Source organism: Microchirus variegatus, assembly GCF_963457635.1.
Source record: "Microchirus variegatus genome assembly, chromosome: 7".
Lineage (NCBI taxonomy): Eukaryota > Metazoa > Chordata > Actinopteri > Pleuronectiformes > Soleidae > Microchirus > Microchirus variegatus.
Window position 1 is genome coordinate 9,638,167 of NC_139808.1, and position 22,219 is coordinate 9,660,385.

The 22,219-nt window shown below is 40.2% G+C and overlaps 1 protein-coding gene across 1 annotated transcript; it reads right to left on the reverse strand.

Moving 5' to 3' along the window:
* Positions 1-3,321: 3,321 nt before the first annotated feature.
* Positions 3,322-21,579, reverse strand: alpl (alkaline phosphatase, biomineralization associated). Its single transcript, XM_083893048.1, has 12 exons — positions 21,442-21,579; positions 15,230-15,392; positions 13,885-14,004; positions 11,108-11,223; positions 9,791-9,965; positions 7,562-7,737; positions 6,827-6,967; positions 6,628-6,697; positions 6,381-6,515; positions 5,486-5,677; positions 5,282-5,401; positions 3,322-3,805 (listed from the first exon to the last, which is right to left on the reverse strand). The coding sequence occupies exons 2-12, from the start codon at positions 15,348-15,350 to the stop codon at positions 3,540-3,542; spliced, it is 1,632 nt and encodes a 543-aa protein (XP_083749174.1). The 5' UTR covers positions 15,351-15,392; positions 21,442-21,579; the 3' UTR covers positions 3,322-3,539.
* Positions 21,580-22,219: the final 640 nt, after the last annotated feature.

The window sequence follows — 22,219 nt, forward strand, 5'->3', positions numbered from 1 at the left end:
CATATTCATTCTCTCAGTGGCAATTTTGCACGACGAGGTGCCTTTGTGTGGTCCCTGTGTGTAGGGGTTCCCACTGGTTAGTCCAGATTTCTTCCACAGTCCAAAGACATGCAGATTTAGGATAAGGATAATTGGAGACCTCTGCAGCGACTGTGGGTGTGAATGGTTGCCTCTCAATGTTGGCCATGCCATTTACTGGCAACCCTGCCTTTTGACCTTTCTCAGCTGGCATTGATTCAACACCCTGTGAACCAAAACAGAAAAAGCAGTAGAATATGAATTAGCCCGCATGCTAGCTCCCCTCAGTTGGGTCATAGGAACTCAAGTGGTTAGCAAGGCAATAAGGACAAAGAATAAGAAATGATAGAATGATATATCTCTTCGTAGCCCAACATTGTTATTTGTTAACTTTTCAAAGCCTCTCTTACACTGAGAATGAAAAGAGAAGAACATTTTTTTTTTTTTTTTTTTTTTAACCTGTCCTGTCCAGTACCTTGGGCATGCACTATGGTTGACTGCATGTCTGTTGGTGTTGAACAGATTTTGCTGTTTGCAGGGCGAGTGATTACGGCGCTGTAATGCCCGTCCTGCTATTTATGTATTTATTTTTATTGATTTTATTTATTAGGTTGTGTGGGAGGACATGGAGGAATGAAATTAATATTACATTTTCTCTTCTTGCACAAATTAGCCGACAGCAAAAGTACATAATTAGGAAAAAAAAGTATTAAATATAATAATGGACACAGACACAGTAGTGCTTCAGCCAACTCTTTAGGACTTAAGAAGTAAGGGAAGAAGAAGCATGCAGCTAAGAGGCTTGCTGCTAGTTACTCACTAGCAACTCATCTTACGCTCACCTGCTTTGGTCCCCACTAAAGCGTCAGGACCAGTAAGTTCTCATGGGGACTGGAGCCTCATCCTTAGGCAGAACCTAATTTCGTAGGAACTGGTTAGGTTTAGGGCTAAGCTTTGAACTGTGGTTAGGTTAAGGTTAGACATTAATTGGTCATGGTTAACCCTAACCCTAGGGATAACAGCTGTCTAAATGGGCAGCACGGTGCCACAGTCTGAATGTGTTTGTAAAGAATATAAACTTGCTGTTTTTCAACAACCATGTAGAGAAGGTTTAGTTACAGCCATGCCCCCTCTCCCCATTTCTCTTCACTTTTAAATAAATTGGCAGAGCTTTTTTGTGTTTGTGTGCCCAGGAAAGACAAATTTGTAGGACCGAGACATCTCAGCAAGCAAGCAACCCAAAGGCAGCAGTGTAAAAGCAGGTGTAATCACTCAAGAGGGATGTTTTCCCACCAGAAACCCCCCCCCCCCCCCCCCCATAACCTTAAAAGCGAAAAATGGCCTGTGTGTGTGGGAACTCTTAGTTGCAACCCATTTCCTGTAGTTCAGTATTCACTGTTCTATAAGTATGCAGATTACACTGGCTCTAGCTCCACACAACTTTCTCCTGATGCAAAGAAGCGCAATCAGGATGTCATGTACCAACAGTAATGACAAACATAAGCCCTCTGCTTGACTACATCAGACTGTTATAAATGTGTTGCTCACTTGGTCCTGATCACCCCATAATACATCTTGTATCATATAAAAATAGACCGTACAGACCAAAGCCTTTCTTTTTATTTGAGGAAGTCTTTAAATGCACTGCATGCTAATGTGCTGAACTACTGTAGATCACCCAAGAGAATGAGGTCAATGAATCCACCTTTGCCCAGAAAAGGATCTATGCTTTGAAAGGGGGAGAATTAGCATCTTGCAGCCTCGGAGCTCTTTTTATACGGCAGCTCTTTATCTGTCAGTCGTGCATGGCTTTCTTAGATTGAGCTGTCTGCTTTGTAATCTCAGCACGTTTGTTTTCTTCTTTTTCAACATTTAAACCATGCCCACAGTAAAATCAAGGGGGTGTAGATCATAACACGGAGCAAGTCTCTTCCAGACAGATTGATTGATTGCTATAAAATTAAACTCAAAACTCAAATAAAAAGTGGCAAAATCAAAATGAGTGTGAAAGATGCAGTGTAATGGAAAGCATTGAGCTGTCACCAGAACATTGGTGAAAGAGTTAGAGGCTATGTTTTTGATGAGCGACTTGATTTGTTAGAAATAATGATTTGATGACAGTCAAAACTGTTTCTTTTTCTACCACACCCCCTTGTAAAAGCTCTGATTAAGTCTACATACGTTGTTGTTTTTTAATTAAAAATGTCTACATTCTGCCTGTCTGTCATCCACAGTTACCTGCTTTCACATGATTGGTTCTTGTCATAGAATACCTTTGTTTTAAATGGGGTTGTCAGCGTTAACATGCTAATCACAAATAGTCCATAATGCACTTGTTCACACATGGAAGATGTCGAGCTGCTGGTTGTCTTTGTCACAGATTCACTCTGCGATTATCCTTTTAGACTGTTTATGTTGCAGCCTGGTTTGTTTATGTGCCCGTCCCCAATAGAGCTCTGGATATCATGTGACTCAGTTAGTTCCCATGGTGGCAGGAAAAGGGTTCTGCAAAAATGAACATCGCCAGTGCCATCGACTTCCTGTTTGCACCATGGACATGCTCTGTGTACCTGAATGGTCATGTGATATGTCCTTTTAGATCATGAAACAGCATTTAAAAGCTTGTCTGGACAAATATCTGTTTAATCTGAAAATGACAGGGGTTTTAATTTTTTCCTTCAAAAATGTTGCTGGGAGTTGAAATCCCACTTGAATATTTATGCTGTACAATCCGACTGCCGCCGCCGGTATCACCGCACCGTTTATCTCTGAACAAAGTGCAGCCAAGAAACATGGACAAAGTTGCACTCGAGGTTGAATCCAAGCAGCTTACATTTATGCTAATGCTGACAGTGTAATAGTGTCAGCATGAGATCTTCATTTCATACACGATGAAGCTAAACCTTCCCTTTTCATGCTTCATCCAACATGAGTCCTGTGTTTTCCTTGGTGAGCACGTGATGGCAAGGAATGGGTGGCTTCAGTCCATTCACATTCCACACAAGCCACAACAGAGCAGATGGAAAAGTACAACAAATGTCACATGTAGAATTTAACAGTTGTTCACCGATACATTAAGGAATGTATTAGGTTTCCTGTCTCTGTAGATATGTGGAAATTTGAGAATTAGTGGTGTATTTCCTTGTTTTGCCTGTCTAGTAGTTACACTCACATGTGATGGAATAAGCATCATTTAGTTTCCAGCCTTCATCACGTATAGTTTGTGGTAACTACAGACGTGCATCAATACTCAAAATTATTTTAGTAAAAATGTAAGAAAAACAGCAAATTGACAACTGGAATAAATCTCACAAAAGAACATTTTATGGAAGTTTAAATTGTTAACGTTGCAACATAACTGACAACAAGACTGACAGAAAAAAAACAATTAGGAGATTAGGAGACTGTATATCTGTAACTGGACACACAACAATGGAGGTATAAGGTAAAAGAAACATTCAGTATTTTGTTTTGTTTATTATATTCAGTTATCTCTGGCTTCAGCAGATTTGTCCTCAAAGTCAGCAGAGAAGTTGAGTAATTGTGAGAAGGGCTACGATGCTAGAAAGGACGGGGTGTGAAATAGCAGTCCCGCTGCGTGACGTACAGTGTTCCTTGTTCTGACCGATGCAGGCTGCATAAGCCATTACATGGGGGATGTAGTTCTGCTCCTGGACCCCGTGAAGCAGGTGAGCCAGAGGGCCTTTAGCAAACACAGCAACATCTTCTCCTCCATGAGTCTCCATGCTCAGAGGTACAGCTGCCTGAGCCTGGTAGTTGTTTCCCTCTGAAAGGACGCAACAAGGAGAATTACATCAACATTGCTATGCGCTAGATGTGTCTCTCCTTTCAATCAAAACAATAACAAAAGACCATGAGTTTCAGCTCACTTCCTGATTAAGTGACTGATCCTCAGTCTTTTCCCAGAAAGTGCTTTGTGTTCCATCGGTTTTTTGTTTTTTTTTAAAGCTGCATTTGTCAGCAGCATAAACATTTATTTATTAGCCTATAGCCTTTATTTGCAGGACCAGCAGGAGTTGTGACTTTACACGGAAGAGTCCTGACATTTTATTGAGTACAGTGGAGTATAAGGAGCATTTAAAAGTGAATTATGTATGACAATTTTCAAAGGTAAACCTAACGTAAAACACTGCAGCTAAGAATTTGTTGGAGGCATTTTGGCGAATGTAAGTTACTACTACTTCAAAAAATGTATAGTATAACATTAGTCTTGTCATATTTAGCTTAGCTTAGCTTAAATGCAGAATTGTTACACATTATGTTTTTCAATGAACATTATGTAATTTCTGCTGTATGGGGTCTCTCAATCAAAACAATATAAAAAGACCTACAGTAGTTTGAGGACGTTGAGAAGCAGCATGGGCTCATTTGATGTTTTGTTGTCTCGTGATACACATTTACCAAGCTGCTGTATTTTGGCTAACTTTCTGTTCGTTAACATTCCCCTCCCTTTTCCCTACATCATCTGCCGAACAGATAAACAGTATTTATGAACCAACCAACAGCCTAACCTCCTGAGCAGAGAGGATCACATGTCTCTGACTGGATTAGTGTTGTAATTGAAAAGATTACAGTACAACACGTTGGATTATCAAAATGATTACTGTCAGATTGCCGAGAATGAGGGACCCATGTCACTGACGACACTAGATCAATGATCGCTCTTGGAATATTGAACAATTCAACGCTTGTTGACAACAGAATATGTTATGGAGACAGATTAGTGTGAGATTATTTTGTAATTTCCATGACAGTATAACTCTTTAACTCATTTGTTGTGTGATCATGTGGGATGATCACAATCACATCACAAGTCGACAGCTCTACGTACATCCATTCTCTGTAAACACTAGAGTGCATTCTCATGTCTCCAAATATGATTGGATATCACTTCCCTCCCTTACATGGAAATAACCATGTTTATTTATTTCTGTTAGCAAAGACCAATTATTTTTCTTTTCAGTTTCAGTGTCTGATATCTCAAAGGCATTTAAATGTGTCTTGTGATTGTCCTTTAGGACATGCTGTCAACGTCTGATTGATTGCCTCACCATGGATGTTAGAACTAGGTCAGAACAGGGGCTGAAAGAGATTTGATTTAAATGAAATAAATTAATTATTATATAGAATAAACATAAAAGAGCATATCTTTTTATATGTAATGATTCTTTTTACTTTCCGTTTATCAATTTTTTTTACCTTTATTTAGACAGAGAGTCTGTGACTACAAGACTTTACTTACCGTGGTCAATCGTGGACACATTCTCCCTTTCGCCATTGGTGATTTTGTAACCTGGTCCATTTCCGTATAAGATGGAAGTGAATGGCTTTTGATCGATGTCACTCATTAGGGGGGACAGACCTGCAGATGGAAAAAGAACTTTAGGCACTTTGACTTTGCCATTAGGCATAACTTCAATATGTCAAATACATATAGAGTACATACCAAATATTGTGGTTCCTCTGTGTGTGTAGCCTCCAAAGTTGAACATATGAGAATGGTCAGCAGTAACAATAGTCATTGTATCATGGATGCTTGTCATGAGACCTGCATGACCAATGGCTCGGTCCATTTCCACAGCTTCATATAAAGCTTGTTTTGCTTTGCCCTCATGGTGTCCGTGGTCAATACGTCCCCCTTAAAGAGGAGTAAAAAGACATGTTGTTTGACCATATTAAAGCTGTTGCACCAAGAGAGATGGCAAAGTAACCCCTCACATGGCTGTATACTTTCAAACAGACTGAACATGTGCCAAAGTGGCCGTGTGAAGACTCAAAACAGACATCTTGAGAGAGAGTAAAGTCCAAACCCTGTGATCATCTTCACAAACGTGGTCGACCACTGCATGAAGTTGGAATTAATGTCAGAATGGCACTTCAGCAAAGTTACAAAAGATGTGCTGAGCACTTTAGTTTGGCTGAGCTGTTGTCGACATACTTTACATTCAGATGTTTGCCAAGAACACTTTGTTATCAGCAGCAAAATTCCAGTTTTAAAATGCGACAATGAAAACAATGAAAAGAAAGGAAATGGTGTTGAAATGGATCTTATCCAGTTTCCTTCCATTTAATACACAGCACAGGATAAAACATATATATTTATACCATACACTATTATTCATAGGTAACATTTTTTAACAGTTTTATACCATATGCCACGTTACTAAATTAAAAATAAAATTTAAAGCAGCAATAAATGTTGCTATGCTTTCCCACGTTACCACAACATATCATCCTAGATGGGTTCTAGCAGTAGTAATCTTCGAAGTAGTAGCATAGCAGGAGGATAAAAGAGAGAGCATTGGAAGAATTCATAAATCATAAAAGAGTTATAAACTCACCTTCTACCAACAGATAAAACCCACTGGGGTTCTTCTTTAGGATTTTGATGGCCACATCCACCATCTCTGTCAGTGAAGGATCACTCTCTTTGTTTCTTTCCAAATCATACGTCAGATCTCCAGGTTCAAAGAGACCTGGAAGAGGAGAGACAGTTCAAGAACGAAATTAGGAATTACAAACGTGTAGTTTGCTCTTCATTTACACTTCAATGAGAGTCTCATAATAACTCCAAGACTGGAAACTCACCCAATAAGTAATCCACGTTGTTTGGGTTCAGTGATAAGAGTTGCTTCTTGTTCCATACATAATGGCCTTTCTGCACAGTTAAATAAATACAAATGTACAGCACAGTGAGATCGGCATTACTACAGTCACCTTACACTCCAAAATATGCAAATGTACTTGGGACGATAAAGAAGGGGAGCAAAGACGAGGAGAAATGTACATTTTGCTTCATTTTGTCCATCCACTCCTGGACCAGGTTTCTCCCGTCTTTTCGTGTGCCGCTGTGCTTCGTGATGTCAGGGTACTCGATATCTGACGTGTTTTTGGGGAACATGTACTTCCTTCCTCCACCCATAATCACCTGAAAAGCAGCAGAAAAGAAAAAACAAACAAATTACAGTCACTTAAACTGCCTTTTTAGGAGAGTGGTAATTGCAAGAATTGTTGGAGTGTTCTTCAGTCACTCAGTTTCACAATATTTGTGGTCTTGTGTTATCTTGACACAGGAATGCCATTGGTTTTGCTGGAATTTCGTATTTGACAAGATGGTGATTTATGTGAAGAGTTGGATTATCACAGTTCATCATGTGGGGATTGGTATTTCATTGGCAGTCCATCCAATGTTTCTTTTTTGTGGGTTTGTTTTGTTTTAGATAGTTCACTATGTATGCTGAATTTCATTGAATGCTAGATGCTAATGCCTGCAGATAAATTTAGGATATAACCAGAATTATTGGGCTTATGACGACTTAAATCCAATGCAATCCATCTATTATGTATTTGAACCACAGTAGGGGGGTGAACAACAGAGCTAAATTGTAACCCTTAAAGCCGGGATGACATGGCTCAAACCCATGTAGAACGAGATAATGTTTGGAATTGTTGCTTGAACAGTGACAGACATGGATTCATCGATTCATCGGCGATTTTGTCAGAATCCGTTCTTTGTACTCACGTCGATGTTGGGAATGTTTTCGAACAGTTGTCTGGCGATGTCCTTGCAGCCGGACTGCAGGGCTTCCTCTGGCATCTCATTGTCTGAGTACCAGTCTCTGTCCACACTGTGGGCATACGCAGCGCTGGGAGTCGCATGGTTGACACGCGTCGTCGTCACAATCCCCACAGACTTTCCTGCGGTTGACACACACATGTAGCTGTCTGAATACGAGAGCTGAATCATGCTTTGACTAGAAGGAAGGTCCAGCAAGTATGGACAGCAGTGATGATTATAGGAATGAGTCAGTCTTTGAGCATAAAGGCAAGTTAACTTTGTGTTAAAGCAACACCATGTGTCATTTTTTTTACCTTAAAATAACAGCTTCACACTCTGCACCTTGAACCTTTGTCTATTTAAATGTGGTGAGCGGTTAGGAACAGTGTGACAAGTGCATAACTTAAAGTGGCAACAGAGACCTTTTGTGTCCCTATAGCGGTTACTGTTTGGTCACTGTCGTAATGACGCAGCAGAAGCAAGAGCGAGGTGCGTTGACATCAGGTGAACGCTATTCTCTGCCATGTTTGGATACGATTAAGGACTAGAACTGACGAAGGGGTTATTATTACCTTCACATGCAGCATTTGAAAATGTTTGAATAACACATGGAAGTAGCCGGGGTTGTTTTTTAACCAAGGCGCTTGTGCGGTTGGGCTTCTGCCATGTCTGTTGTTTGTTACTCAGCGACCAACACCTGGGAGCTAGAGAGATGACAGTGAAGTTGTTGCAGCCTCGGTGACACATTCAACTAATTTAAAAAAGAAAAACATAGAACATAGACCACTTTGACCTCCTTCTTTGGTCTGAGTATCAAAAGATGCAGTGAAAGGCGCTTGTTGCATTGGCAAAAAATCTGAGCAGTAATCATCTCAGTGCAGCACAGATGTCTCCTCTGAAAATAATGTACTTGTGCATGCAAAATGCTGCATGCGAATGGCCCTTTATAAATGTAGATGTGTCCTTTTTCTGTGCAATCAGTTTCACCATTACAATGGCAAGTTTAAGTCAAACAGACACCGTTAGTTATTTGTCAATTTCAGCTTTAAAGCTCTTGTAAAGTACTAGAATTCCCTCCTACCAATCTATTTGAAAGGATTTGATGATGGGAGGCATTTCTTCAACAACAAACAGTCTAACCTTGTGAGCAAAACTGCCCGTTTGTGGAGTTTCTGCTCCTGATTGGATAAAGTGTTATTGAGTGCTGGAAAAGTTTCATCTCCATTTGCAGTCAGAGTGCCAAGACTGAGCGATGACCCTCTAGATCAGCGATGGCTGTCAGAATATAACGCTATTAAACACAAATTTAAAACGAAGTATTTCACCGACAGCAGCCCGACAGATCCACTAAGTTTAAGAGGAGACGTTGACCTGAGAGTCAGTTAAAAACGTTCATCAAAAATCTGCTTTCATCATGCTGCATGTTTCGCCACAGTGACGGCACGTTCATCAAAAAACGGTTGCGCACAAAGACAACGCTTATCTTTTAATTGAGTGGAGACAATTGTGAGGCAAGCCGTGAGGAAAAGTTCACTTAAAGAGCATGTTACACACATTGCATTGCGGAAGTTTGTTTTAAAAACCAATTCCCCCCTCAAGAAAATGATGATGAACACTCCTGGTAGTGGAGTGGTGTAAAAAGGATCTGATGAAAACCACATTTCCAATAGCGAGGGCTCAGCTGCTGCCTTTCAGGCTCCCTGAGGAATGATTGGATTTTGTTATTATCTGTGACCCCCTGATCCCACACACATAATGCCTTATCTTTCTCACACACACAGACATTCACACATGGCGTGACCCTCGCCCGCCCCTAAGTTATTCCCACCACCGCTCTCTGAACATCCGGTGTACAAAATTCCTCTCACATCTCTTGTTTCCTTCCCTGTGGTGCCTCTCAAGCACATAGCATAACATTATGTGTATCCTTGAAGGTTGAGTTCACATGCTTTCAGAAAATTAAATTAAAAAAATTTCCTACCGACTATTAACCAAAAACTATATTCATGGGATGTTGCTCTATGCTGTGTCTGGGTTCAATATGTACAAACACTAAAAACTTCTCTTTGCGCTGGCATCAAGGATTAATGTCTGTTATGAAGAATTCTGCATTCCAGCCTTAGCTTTGCCACAACAAAGAAACATCTGTGGAAATAATCTGAGTTTTATTACTTTAGTGTAATGTCATTCTACCTGCTTCCTTTGCCCATCGGAGGATGGAGGTGACCTCATTTCCCTGTGTCGTGTTACACTGGGATCGGACGGCGGCTGCATTCACGCCCACTGTTCCCTCGTTGGCCTTGACCCCGCAGAGGTAAGCCGTGGCAGTGCCAGCACTGTCCGCCACCTGAGCATTAGTGTTGTACGTCTGCAGAAACACAGGCCAGGAAAGTGCAATCGTTTGAATGTGACTTATCTTGTACGTGATTATCAACTCGTATCTTGTTTCCTAAGATAAACTGAATATCTATCTATAAAGCAAGTTGAGTCTGTGTATCTGTGTGTCTGTGACAGGCATATCTCGCTGACCATCAGATCGCCCTAAGATTTTGGAATGGTATGCATCCTTGATTTTCACATTTTTTAATTTTCATTGATTTATCACGCTGCACTTTCGCCGATTTATCACGATACACCAGGCAGGCAGTGGCTCATCAGCAGCAGCTGAGCTGTCTGGAGCGGGGAGGTGGGAGTGAAGAGGCTGTCCTCACCGTGGGTGAGACATTTTCACAAGCTTCACCGCAGAACATGGTGTTATACTGAAACGACGAAGTGTCCATTCACCAATACACGAGCACATATTTATTTAGCATTAGCATGCTACTATTTTGAGGCTAACTTGTCAATTAGCTAAAGCTAGCGAGGCTATGATTAGCATTAGCGTAGGGCTAACATAATAAACACTGTGCAACCTCATTAGGCACAACGCAACTTTTTTAAATTTTCCATTAGCATAGCTATCCTTAGCGTCCTTATCATGAATTACCATAACTGAAAAATCTTTTTCAGCTCCCACTATAGGAATCCATACTTCCTACGGGCACTGCACTAGTCTCAGTTTGTGGACAGACCAAGATATTATAAGATGTAATCATCTTCAAATTAATAAAATTGCATATTCTGAGGTAAATTACCAAAGTAATTTGCTCATATCCACAAAGTAAAACCCAGGACTGGGCCTCGTGATAATTAGCTTTATAGTATACGTGATCCACGATGGCTAATGTTAGGCTTACTGAAACTGGATAATAAAAAGTTATCATTTGCACGTTTTGCTTTGTAGTAGTCCCTGGACTATTAGTAGGATTTGTTGACAATGACAAAAATAATATTCAGATATACCGTAAGAAGTGATTTTTAGTTTTTAAAATAATATCATGTGCCCTGTTTATTGTATCTGTAACATAACACAACCAATGACCTTGTGTATGACCACAGGAAGCCATTATTAACAAACGCTAGATCAAAAAACATTGTCCTTTACTCTGGGATATGATAACCAAGCCTGACCTTAGCCAAAGAAACAAAAGGGAATTTGTCCATCTCCAGCTGCGTCTCTTCTCCACTCTTTCCATTCAGTTGCCCTTTCAGTATTCGAGCAGCAGTTACCGTGGGAACACCCATCCCTAAAGACAAAAAGCAGGTTGGCTGTTATTCTTCACTCACAGGTCAGGCAGTTAAAACATTAACACATTTTCTTCCCTGGTGCTGGCAAAAAAAACAAGATTTTACCTTTCGGTGAAAATGGACCTTGAGTAGTTACAGTCACACTGACAAACCTGTGGCGTGTGCCATACTTCAGGATGTGGGGACTGATTTATAAAGACTATAAATCAGTAACCTTAATTTCATGGACATTCAATTCTGTTTGCTCCTGTCACTTTTCTTCCATGTAAAGTCCAAATGTAGTGTGTTTCATCTCTGTTTAATTATCCCTGTCTCACTTTTGTGAAAAGAAATGAGGTCAAGTCAAGTCAACCTCACTATAGCACGTTTAAAAACAACCAGTGCTTTACACGATTAAAAAGGTACAACAAGAACATAAAACACAGTGAACCTTGATGAAAACATAAAATCGTAAAATATTTAAATCCTAGAGAAGTGAAATAGCAGGGAGTTGTGTATTTGAAAGAATAAACCATTCTATAATTTGGGGGCAGCTACAAAGAAGGCTCTATCATGGTATTGAGACAAACTTTAGCCACGTCCAAGAGCTGCTGATTGTTTGACCTCAGTGCTTTTGATGAATTACAGGAAGCCAGTGGAAGGAGAACAGCAGCATTCTAGACTACAATAGATGACTAGTCTAAGCCCACATACAAGAAATTACAGCACAATAATCCAGACAAGCAGCCAATCACAGCTCGCCTGGACACAGATTGTTCGTCCCTTCCGTTGGTGTCCATTCATGCTTCTGGTTCTGCTTGTTCCTCGTGTTCCCCAGATGAAGGTCGTTTTGACTTTCTTTTCCTCCTTATTCTTCCATGTCCTTCATCCCTTCATGTTTCCTTTAATTACTTATGTTTTTATGTTTGTTTGTTCTTTTATTTTTAGCCCTCACCTGAGTCATTGGAGTCCCCCAGTTAGCTGTCATTTGAGACTCCCGTCTCTGCTTTTTGGTGGGGTTTTTTTTTTTTTATAAAAGGAATGCCTAAAATTACAGATAAAAGAAAGCATTCTATATTCTCTGTGTATGGCAGGGGCGTTTTGTGGAACTGTTTCAGTGAAGGATTAGTGAATGAAAGTGGAAAGAAAATAGAGATCTTAAAGGTGATAATAATCTTGCAGTGTTTTTCTAACGTTGAAGTTAGGAGATCGAGTAGTCTAGGCATTTATATACTGTTTCCAACTTTGCCGGAATCAGAAACAATGAATAGTTCAGTATGAAGTTACATCAATCTGTAATATAATAATAATAATAATAATGCATTATATTTGAAGGCGCCTTTCAAGACACTCAAGGTTAGGCTGTTCTTGCTCAACCTTTGTGTCTATGGAATCAAACAAGTAAACCAAACTACGCAACTAAACTACGGTGGCTAGAGAGGGTGCCTTTTTTGCTTTGTCCATGTCAAGCCCCACAGTTTCACTGTGAAAAGCTCAGCTCCAAGGAAACGTCCCCCATCTTGTATTGAATGCAGGAAGGAAAAAGAAATGGAGCTAAACTTACACTCGGTACGCACTGATGATTCCTGATGAAATGAGTCTCATTACTTTCACACAAGCCTGATTGCTCAGAAAAACACAGGCAGTCTGAGTAACATTTTCCAGTAAGACAACCATTTCCTTTGCACAGTAAGATGATGCCTTTAATTCTGTAACTATAACAACATGACTATGTATGCTGCAGTGGGTAAGAATCTAACGCTGTGCTTATTGTCCAAGTAGTGACCTAACTACAGAAAACAGAACTTTACCTCAGTGATCATTTTCTTTTTAGTTGTCTTTATACACATAACCCCCCCCCCCCCCAGAACAACTCTAAATACTGTAGTTTAGCTGGCGCTGTGACACTGATGAAGACATGGATCAAGAGCATTAAGCTTGTGTGCTGTTTACAAACCTTTTATAATCCAGGTTATTTGAACAGGGTATACATTACCACGACTACACTCACAGAAACAGAGACAGAATGAACCAAGCCAGGGGGAATGCAAATAAAAGTAACTGTAAAGCAAACGGATCAAAAGATACTCCAAAAACAACCAGAAGAAGAGGGCGACAAAGTAGTGACGGCGAAAGCAAAAGCAATAGCAAGCGAGGGGTTGGTTGGTTTCCTAGTGCGACAGCAGGGGCCAGTTTTAAGGATTTTATCTCCCGTTCCCAGCTGGCATCAAAATGTGAGGCAGACGGGGGGCTGAACTTGAAGTTTACCTGTAGGGCTTTCAACCTGTTGTTCCTTTTACCTTGGTACCACAGGCATTCTGAAGTTCTACCTCTCCTACGTAAATCAGTCCCACAGTCAGAGGTTTTCCTCTGTGAGACAAATCTTTGGAGGGACATCAAAAATGCATCTGCATCCGTTTTGTCCAGTAGCTCCAGATGTATGCAGCGTGTTGCCAGATTTTTTCGCAGTTTCTGGTAAACTCATTCTTGTGTGCGTGTGCGTGGGCCCTGAGGTATGGTGCAACCAGTGAACGTCCCAGCACAGATGGAGGCCATGTGATCCTCTTATATTTAGTTCACATAATATTAATCGTATCAATAAACAAATGATGGTTTTACACAGGGTTGAGAAGAATTCATCAGATTAAGATTATGATATTTACATTATGAATAGAGCTTACCGTCTCCAAGGAAGAGGATGAGATTCTTTGCTTTGTTTAGATTGAGACTTTGCAGAGTCAGGGCCTGTTTCAGGGTCCGCTGAGCCCAATCATTCCAAAACTTGGGTTCCTTCTCCTGCTCTGTGCATGGCAATAAACATTTAGTCTGGTTAGCATGATGGGTGGTTACAGGATTCTTTAGATAGAGCTTGTTAGATAAGAGTCTTTAGTGTAGTAACATGTTGCCAAGACAATGGACGATCCATATTGTTAATCCCTGTCATCAATAATCAAACAGTAAATAAATTAAGTGACTAATTGATCTCCCAAAACAAGACACAGAGGGCGCTTTCAGACCTATAGTTCAATTGCTTTGGTCCGGACCAGTCAGAAAAAATGTTTCAATGTAGCAAACAGACATGGGTACGGTTTGCTTTCACATATGCATAAGTCTAAATAAACAAAAATAGACCACGAAGACCATCGGCACCGGAACCAGACTAATTTTCAGAAAAACGCGCCACTTTCATGCATTAAACTATACCGTTTCGTCCCATTTGGCTTGGTTGCTTTCACACCAGAGGAACCGTACCAAAGTAGGGCAGATCCCAAGGACCGGTTGATTTGGTGCGCACCAAAGTACCGAGATTACAGTCACACAAACGCAAATGAACCGAACCAAGGGACCAAACACGTTTGGTGCGCACCAAATGCTGTAGGTGTGAAAGCACCTTTAAGCCCAATATTCTCCTGGCAGCAGTGCCATGAGTTAATGGCAAAACTGTCGTAAATTAGCATTTTGAGTGATCATGATCATTTACACACCATTTAAGTGACTAATTGAATCCAAAATGTCAACATCGTTCTTGCCCCCAACAGTTCCAGGTGTATTACTGTGTGTCACTGACATAAAGGCACAGCAGTAGCAAGTCATCAGTGAGGACACGGGTACCTTTTCCTCAGAGCCGGTGTTATGTTGTGACATAATAAGCATGTCAGCCATGAAAAACAACCCAGTCATCGTGAGCCACAAATGCGCAGATACTGGCTAAACCCTATTCTCTGCAATGTTTTGGTCAATATTACAGTTCATTTAGTCCTCATAATGAAAGCAATGCTTGCAAGGGACCAATATAAATGTCACTTGTGTTGTTTTTCAATCGCCATCTGCAATTATTTTTAATATCATAATGACACATTCAAACCATTTCCTGCAAACAAATAAAAGTCAGTGATTAATGGCCCAAAGCAAACAATATGTTTTTTGAAAGTGTCTTCTTTGGAAAATGTCTTGTTTAAAAAAGAGAACAACACACATGCAAGGAGAAGTTTTTTGTGGCATGTGACTAACATCAGGGTAACATACCGGGGAATTGTGGCATCTCCAGAGTTCCCAGGATTAGACAGGAACAAATGATGAGCAGTGTCGTCAGCTTCATGTTTCCGTGTCCATGTGGATGATGTGTTTCTCGACGCCACCATAACATGCTGCTATGCGTAGATGCCAGTCCGCTGTTGCCTTACAGCTTCTAGGGAGATGTTACACAAAGTGACAATTACTTCTCATTCACTGGCTCAGAAATGCAAATTCAATGTTTGTGGATGTGCTTTGTATTTAAAAATATGAAGTGCAAACAAAACATGCTTTTTGTGTCATTGCATAAAACCAAGAATAATTCTGACATGTGGCAGGTTGTTGCAGTGAAAAGCTCAAGTTACTGTTTAAAATGAATGTTAAATGAATCTTCTCCCCCACTTACATATACAGCAAATTCACATGCAGAACATGAAATCATCCTGATCTGCACGAATGATCCAAATGTGTGAACTGCTGTCGTTTAGTCAGGCTTCCTTCTTGTTCAGAATACCAGATGATGAGATGATGATGTAGAATGAGACTCCGTGACACAAGACTTTTCACCAAACAAAGAGATCTTTATTTATGTCAAGTGTCAATTCCACGCGCTGCAGTTCACTTGAGAGAGCTTCAGCCAGATTCCCAAGAAGCTCTAACTTTCCCTGAGCAAGATGCCACTTTTTAAAAGCTACCTGCTCCTCCTCCTATACATCACCTTATGCCCTTGTTTAGCCATTTGACCTTCAGTCTCCCCTTAGGGAACACGACTGCCTAACCCTATGCATACACTATGGTCAACCGAAAATGCAGAAGACAATGCTTCAGGTAAAGCCTACAACTTCCGTAAACGTAAACATATTTGCTGTGTTAATGTGTGTATCTAAGACACTTCACTGCAAACCCTGGACCCAGTTTCTCTGGACATTATTAGAATTCATGTCTCAAAATGGCTGCCCCACGATACCTTACGTGAACTACAGGCACAACTTGTGAATCCTGTCACTGAAGCCGAATTCCAAAGCTCGTTACCGAGAGCGAATGTGAAATTTAAAAATGTTGCATAATCTGTTACACCTCAAAAAGGATGACGTGGTCCATTATCTGTCTTCTTCTATACAGTAACACTAAAAGTGTCAATTTAATACCACTTCTGATTAGCGCAATTGGGATTTGTGTTTGTGTAAATTTAACTCATTAAGTGTTAAATGAGTGTGCCAGTCTGATTTACTGTGAATATAAATCACACAAAATGTGATGCAACACCATCTATATTTCCCAAATGTTAAATGGAAATAATCAAATTTAGTTTTAGTGTTACTTTGACGCTGTTAGATTGAATGTGTATTGCGGGATGGGAGGATGACCTGAAGAAGTGGCCTTGTAGCTAACATACACTAGCATATTTAGCTACTTTATTAACTCAGTTGCTATAGGGTTAGGGTTATGAATGAAGCTATGAACAATATGAAAAGTTCTGAAGCGTATCGGTATTTACACAGAGGTAAGGTCAGTTGCGTTTTATTAAAGAAGGTGGGACACTTTCTTATTTATTAAAAAGGTCCCATATTATACTCTATTTCTCCAAGTTAACCTAGTTCCCTGGTGTCCTAATGAACATGTCTGTGACATGCTTTGGTCAAAATACCATAAGGATGAAGCACCACAGCAGTTCAATCACCCTGCCAAAACAGCCTTGTTCAGAACGCTCTGTTTAGGAGTATCTCTTAAAAAAAAAAGAAAAATTAAAATGAAAAACAAAACTTAAGGGACAGGAAATGACATCAGTCACAGAGGCTACTGGGATAGTATTTGGAAAAGTGATCATTTGCAGGCTCTAGCAGGCACATTGTCATCATATATAACATGTATCCACCGGACAGATAAATCCTCTGAGGCTGGAAGTTTGTGTAGAACTCTGTGCTGCACTGTGGAGCCAAGAATAGAACACTTCCGGTTTTCGGATGCCCTTGCTGGTAGGACCTCCAGAGTCCCAAATTAAAAAGTTGATTTTGTATAATATGGGACCTTTAAAGGCAGGCATATGGCGCATTTCCATTATACACATGAATAGCATGACTCGGCACAGCTCTGATTTATTTTGCTTTTTCATTCAGGATAGTACATTGGCGAGGTTCCAAACAAGATGAGCTAATATTAAAATGTGACGTCAACAGACTGCTGGCCACTGATTGGTCAGAGAGTGACGTCACTGGAAGCGATGGGAATTTACATACACGCCGCACGGCGCACTAATCGTTTTTCTTCGATTTTAATGTTTTTATGATCGGGAGAAGCCAAAATTGTGGTCACTCTATGCATTACGGTGAAACTCGTTAAACTCGGTAAACGGACATTACTATGGGGTATATGGAGCAGGGGTTGTGACGACGGTGCATGACAAAGACAGTATGGCTGTGGATAGTAAGTTAGATCGACACTCCCCTGGAAGCAGTGGATGTGCGTTTACCTGGGTCCCATTCACATGTAAATGACCAGGCACAAAACCGAGCGTTCTGAAAAGGGCTGCTTTGGCAGGGTTATTGAACTGCTATTGTGCTTCATCCTTATGATATTTTGACTAAAGCATGACACAGACATGTTCATTAGGACACCAGGACCTAGTTTAACTTGGGTTAATAGGGTATAATATGGGACCTTTAAAAAGATTTGAAAATTACCGAAAGCCTGTGTTAATCTCCAACATTTAGCAACAGTCTAGTGTATTTAGTTACATCACTGACGAAAACCGGAATAACAACACGTTCAGTTGTATTTCAGTTCAGTGACTGTGTCAGATGGAGTCCGTGCTAATCTTTTTAATTAACTGATTGTGATGATTCAGTACACCGAAAACAACTGCTTTGCTCGTCACTAGTTTGTGTGTTTGTGTGTTGAATATAAAAAATAAATTTTTATTGATATTGCAATATTGCGCCTCCTGCAATTTCAAATCACAGGAGGCGCAATATTTGTTAAAGTGTGTCAAAATATCATTTTAGATTAAATCATGGGTCTTGCCCTATAAACGTCTTATTTTACTAACTGAAGGGAACATTTTTGTTTCTCACAGTTCTGCACAAGCATCACACAGTAATCATTTTAAATGTGTTTTTTTTGAGTGAAAATGAGAATATTGACGTAAGACTGACCACTCCCTCTTATATCGCGATCGCAATTAGATATTTATTGCAAATCCTTCAGCCCTACGCCAACATGGAGTAAAGGAAAAAAATGTCTCTGGTGCCCAAACCGTGTAGAGTTGAGCCGTGCTGAGCCGTGCTGAGCCGTGCTAGAACTGTATAGTGGAAAAGCGCCAATAGAGCCAAGTCAGAACCTCAGTGTCTAATAATCACAGCACCGGGAAGATGAACCAGTAATCATTTCTCCAGTAGCGCCTCCAGGAATGAGGTGGATAAGGTCGATTTGTCAACAGAGATGATTGTTTGTACAGCTCATATGCAGACAGTTACATTCGATAAGAAAATAATCACCAGTCATGTCAGGGTTGTTATTGTCTCAAAGCACATCTTTTCTCAGTGGGAGGGACATGGAGCTTCAAAATATGAACACCCACTTCTAAAACATTCCAATATTAGAGGTATTATACATGCAATCAAGTCACAGATTAACTTGACATATGGGAACAATAAAGGAGAAAGAGGAAACGCCAATGACAACCTGAACAGACAAAATTAGATTTAATATACGAGGGAATTGGGCAGATTTACTCATTCTCTTCTCTCACAGAGGGTTTTCAAACAAAAGGAAAGCTAAGGCTGTGTAGAAAGACAAAAAAGCACAGGGAGACTGCTACTGGCAGATGGTTTTTGTGTGTCTTCAAAGCAGTCTAGATGAATGACTTTTATCTCTCTGCAGCATTGCTGGCCTATGGTGTTAAAAGCAGAATTCTCAGACCATCACTGGGCCTCACAGCAGGAACAACAAGAAAGCTTGTTAAGTAACTCCTGAGGCCAGGCTTTGCTGTGGATGCAAGTAGTCACAACAGGGGCCCCTATGGGTTCCTGGTCAGTGAGGCTTTAACCGTCGTAATTATCCACACCCTCCTCCCACCTTTCTTCCTTGCGCTTATAGTCAAGGTCATTTTAATGGGATTGCACTCCATACCACTGAGAGGTTTATACGAGGCCATAACTAAGACGATTAATGCCAAATGATTGACTGGACACAGCCAACCCTGAGAGGGGAACTCACAACTCACCTGAGCAAGACTTCCATCACAAAAAGAGTCCACCTGCGAACTTCTGGCGCGTTCCACTATGTAATTAAGTCAGTAACTCAATAATTCAAACGTGGCCTCACTCCTCTACCCTTTAAACTACACTGAACTGAACAACTAATAAATAACACTGCAGGGACCACACACATGTCAATGTATTTAATAACCAAACATTCTCACTACTTATTCATCTTGTGTATTAGCGATCAGAGCTGAAGCGATTAATAGATGAATTGATTATTAATCGATTACTAAATTAATCGTCAACTATTTTGATAATCGATAAAAGATTTCTGATTGTCTTAGCTTCTTAAATGTGAACATTTTCTTTGTTTCTTTGCGCCACATAACAAAGAAATCATTAAAAGTTAATCATTTTAATTTGTGGACAAAACAAGACATTTCCATCATTTCCAGGTTTGACAAACACTGATCAACGTTTTTTAACATTTACTGACATTTTATGAACTAAACGATTCATCGAGGAAATAATTGACAGATTAATCGATTACCAAAATAATCGTTAGTTGCAGCTCTATTGGCGATACAATATCGCCAATAGAGCCATGACAATTATTGCTATTTTTCTCTTGTCTATTTTAAGAAAAACTCTCTCGTGAAAACAGTATATGCATAAGAAATATACAGTTTATATATACAGGAATCTGTATATCTGTATTGGATAGATAAAAATGTAAAATTCTATATATTGCATGCTTCACTTCACTTGGGAGAACAATATTTGTTGGTTTGTTTGTGATATCTGACACAAAAAAGTGGAGTCGTCCCATCCCTAATTTGAAGATTTCAAGTATTCCATCCAACAACAGTAATGATTCGTACAAATCAATCTGTTGTGGTATCAATTTGAGTCCTCTACATGCAAATGATCAAAATATGTCAACTTTCAAGACGAGGCTGAGACCCTCAATAAAACTACAAATTACATAGACGTATCAGTAGTTAGATGCATTTGCACCATACCTTTAGATACAGTAGTTTAGAGTGTTCTACCAGGTCCACCCAGGGGCAGTGAGCCAGCCAGTCTGCAGGTGAAATAGCAAAGCAACACCAACACAGCCACCATCAGGATGCAGGACAGGACAGTGGTCAGTATCACATGAAATCCCACCATGACTCCCACTGCTAAAAGGTGTCAACAACACCCAGCATGCATCTAATAACAGGGCGAACCTTATACTTGTTTCCTTCAGCTCCTCGCTGAGCTGCTGTGGAAGTGAGTGAAGATCTCAAAGCAGGTAGCAGCTTTAAAGCACGGATTAGGCTTTTCTTTGTGCGCGTGTGACTTTTTGTCGAAGGCGAGGGACAGAAACTGACCTTGTTCCAATCGAAACCTGTACTTTATCACATCAGTGCTATTAGGAGAGCAGAGCTGATGAGTGTCGGCTGTTTATCTTCCCTGTTCTCTGTTCACTGTGTGACCAGCAGCAAGGACACATGACAGATTGTAAATGGGCAACTTGGTTTGCTTCTCACATCAGTCTGTCTCACACAGTGTCCTGCATTGATTTCACACTAAAGGCAGACATCTGATCTACTGTTTCCTCCATTCTACTAAACATCTGATATGTCACTGTGAATGTGTTGAAATTGAATAAGACATTAACTTTTGACCGACCAATAATAATAATAATAATGATGATGAACTGGGGGGGCATCACATTAACATCACAATGGGTTGATGAATAACAGGGGGGGTGCAAGGAAACTTGACTACACACAAACATCTGAAACCACTCGTTAATAAGTGAGTAAAGAAAGTAAACAAATAGCTACCGTTGGTGCAACAGATTCCTTCTAAATAAATCCAGATAAAAATCATTCGACGCCGCAGTGAAAGCTCAGAGAAACTGACAATCGCGACAGAATACGCGCGTTTTTGTTTGCACGCCCACAGCAATAACATGATGTAAAAAAAAATGTCTCTATATATAAATCAAGACTTTCTGTAGTTTTTACTCACTGAAAATGACTCTGCGGGAGCTTATTTACGTCCAAATTGTGCGTGCAGCAGTTCATTCACTCCTCCGTGACTGGACGCGTCTCGGTGCTTTCACAGGCTCTTTGATAAACCCACGAGTGTCCAACAACACTGGTCCTCGGGAGGACTGAGAATAGAGGTCTGTGTCCCACGAGGGGAGGAAAAAGGACAAATAACGGTTCCTCACTGCTGCTGCTGCTGCTGCGGGACGAAGACGGCGCGAGAGCTCCCCCTGCCGGACACATGGAGGAACTGCTTCAAGGACATATGGAGGTATTGAGCTGCGACTTCATGGAATAATGGGTAACCAGAGGTGGAAAAAGTACTAAAATATTGTACTCAAGTAAAAGTACCAATAATTTGATGAAATATTACTCAAGTAGAAGTAAAAAGTAATTCATTTGAAATGTACTTTAAGTAAAAGTTACTTAGGTAGAAGAGATAATGTTGTGTAAGTGTAGAAATTGTGTAGTGACAAGATTAAAAAATATGAATATGTATGTGCAATGGTTGACAAATTAGACCGCCTGTGAATGTTTTAGAAATCTTTTAGAAACTTGGTTGAATCTAAAAATGTTATTGTTATTTATTTGGCAAATGACTAACTGAATTCACCTTTTTATACCCAAATGTGAGCCGACTGGGCTTCTTCTGTGAGAAGTCAGAAATTAATCAAGCATAAACATTCAACCACTAAAAATTCAAATTAATCACTATCATTTAAGATAAGATAAGGGAATTTAGGGAATAATAATGTGCT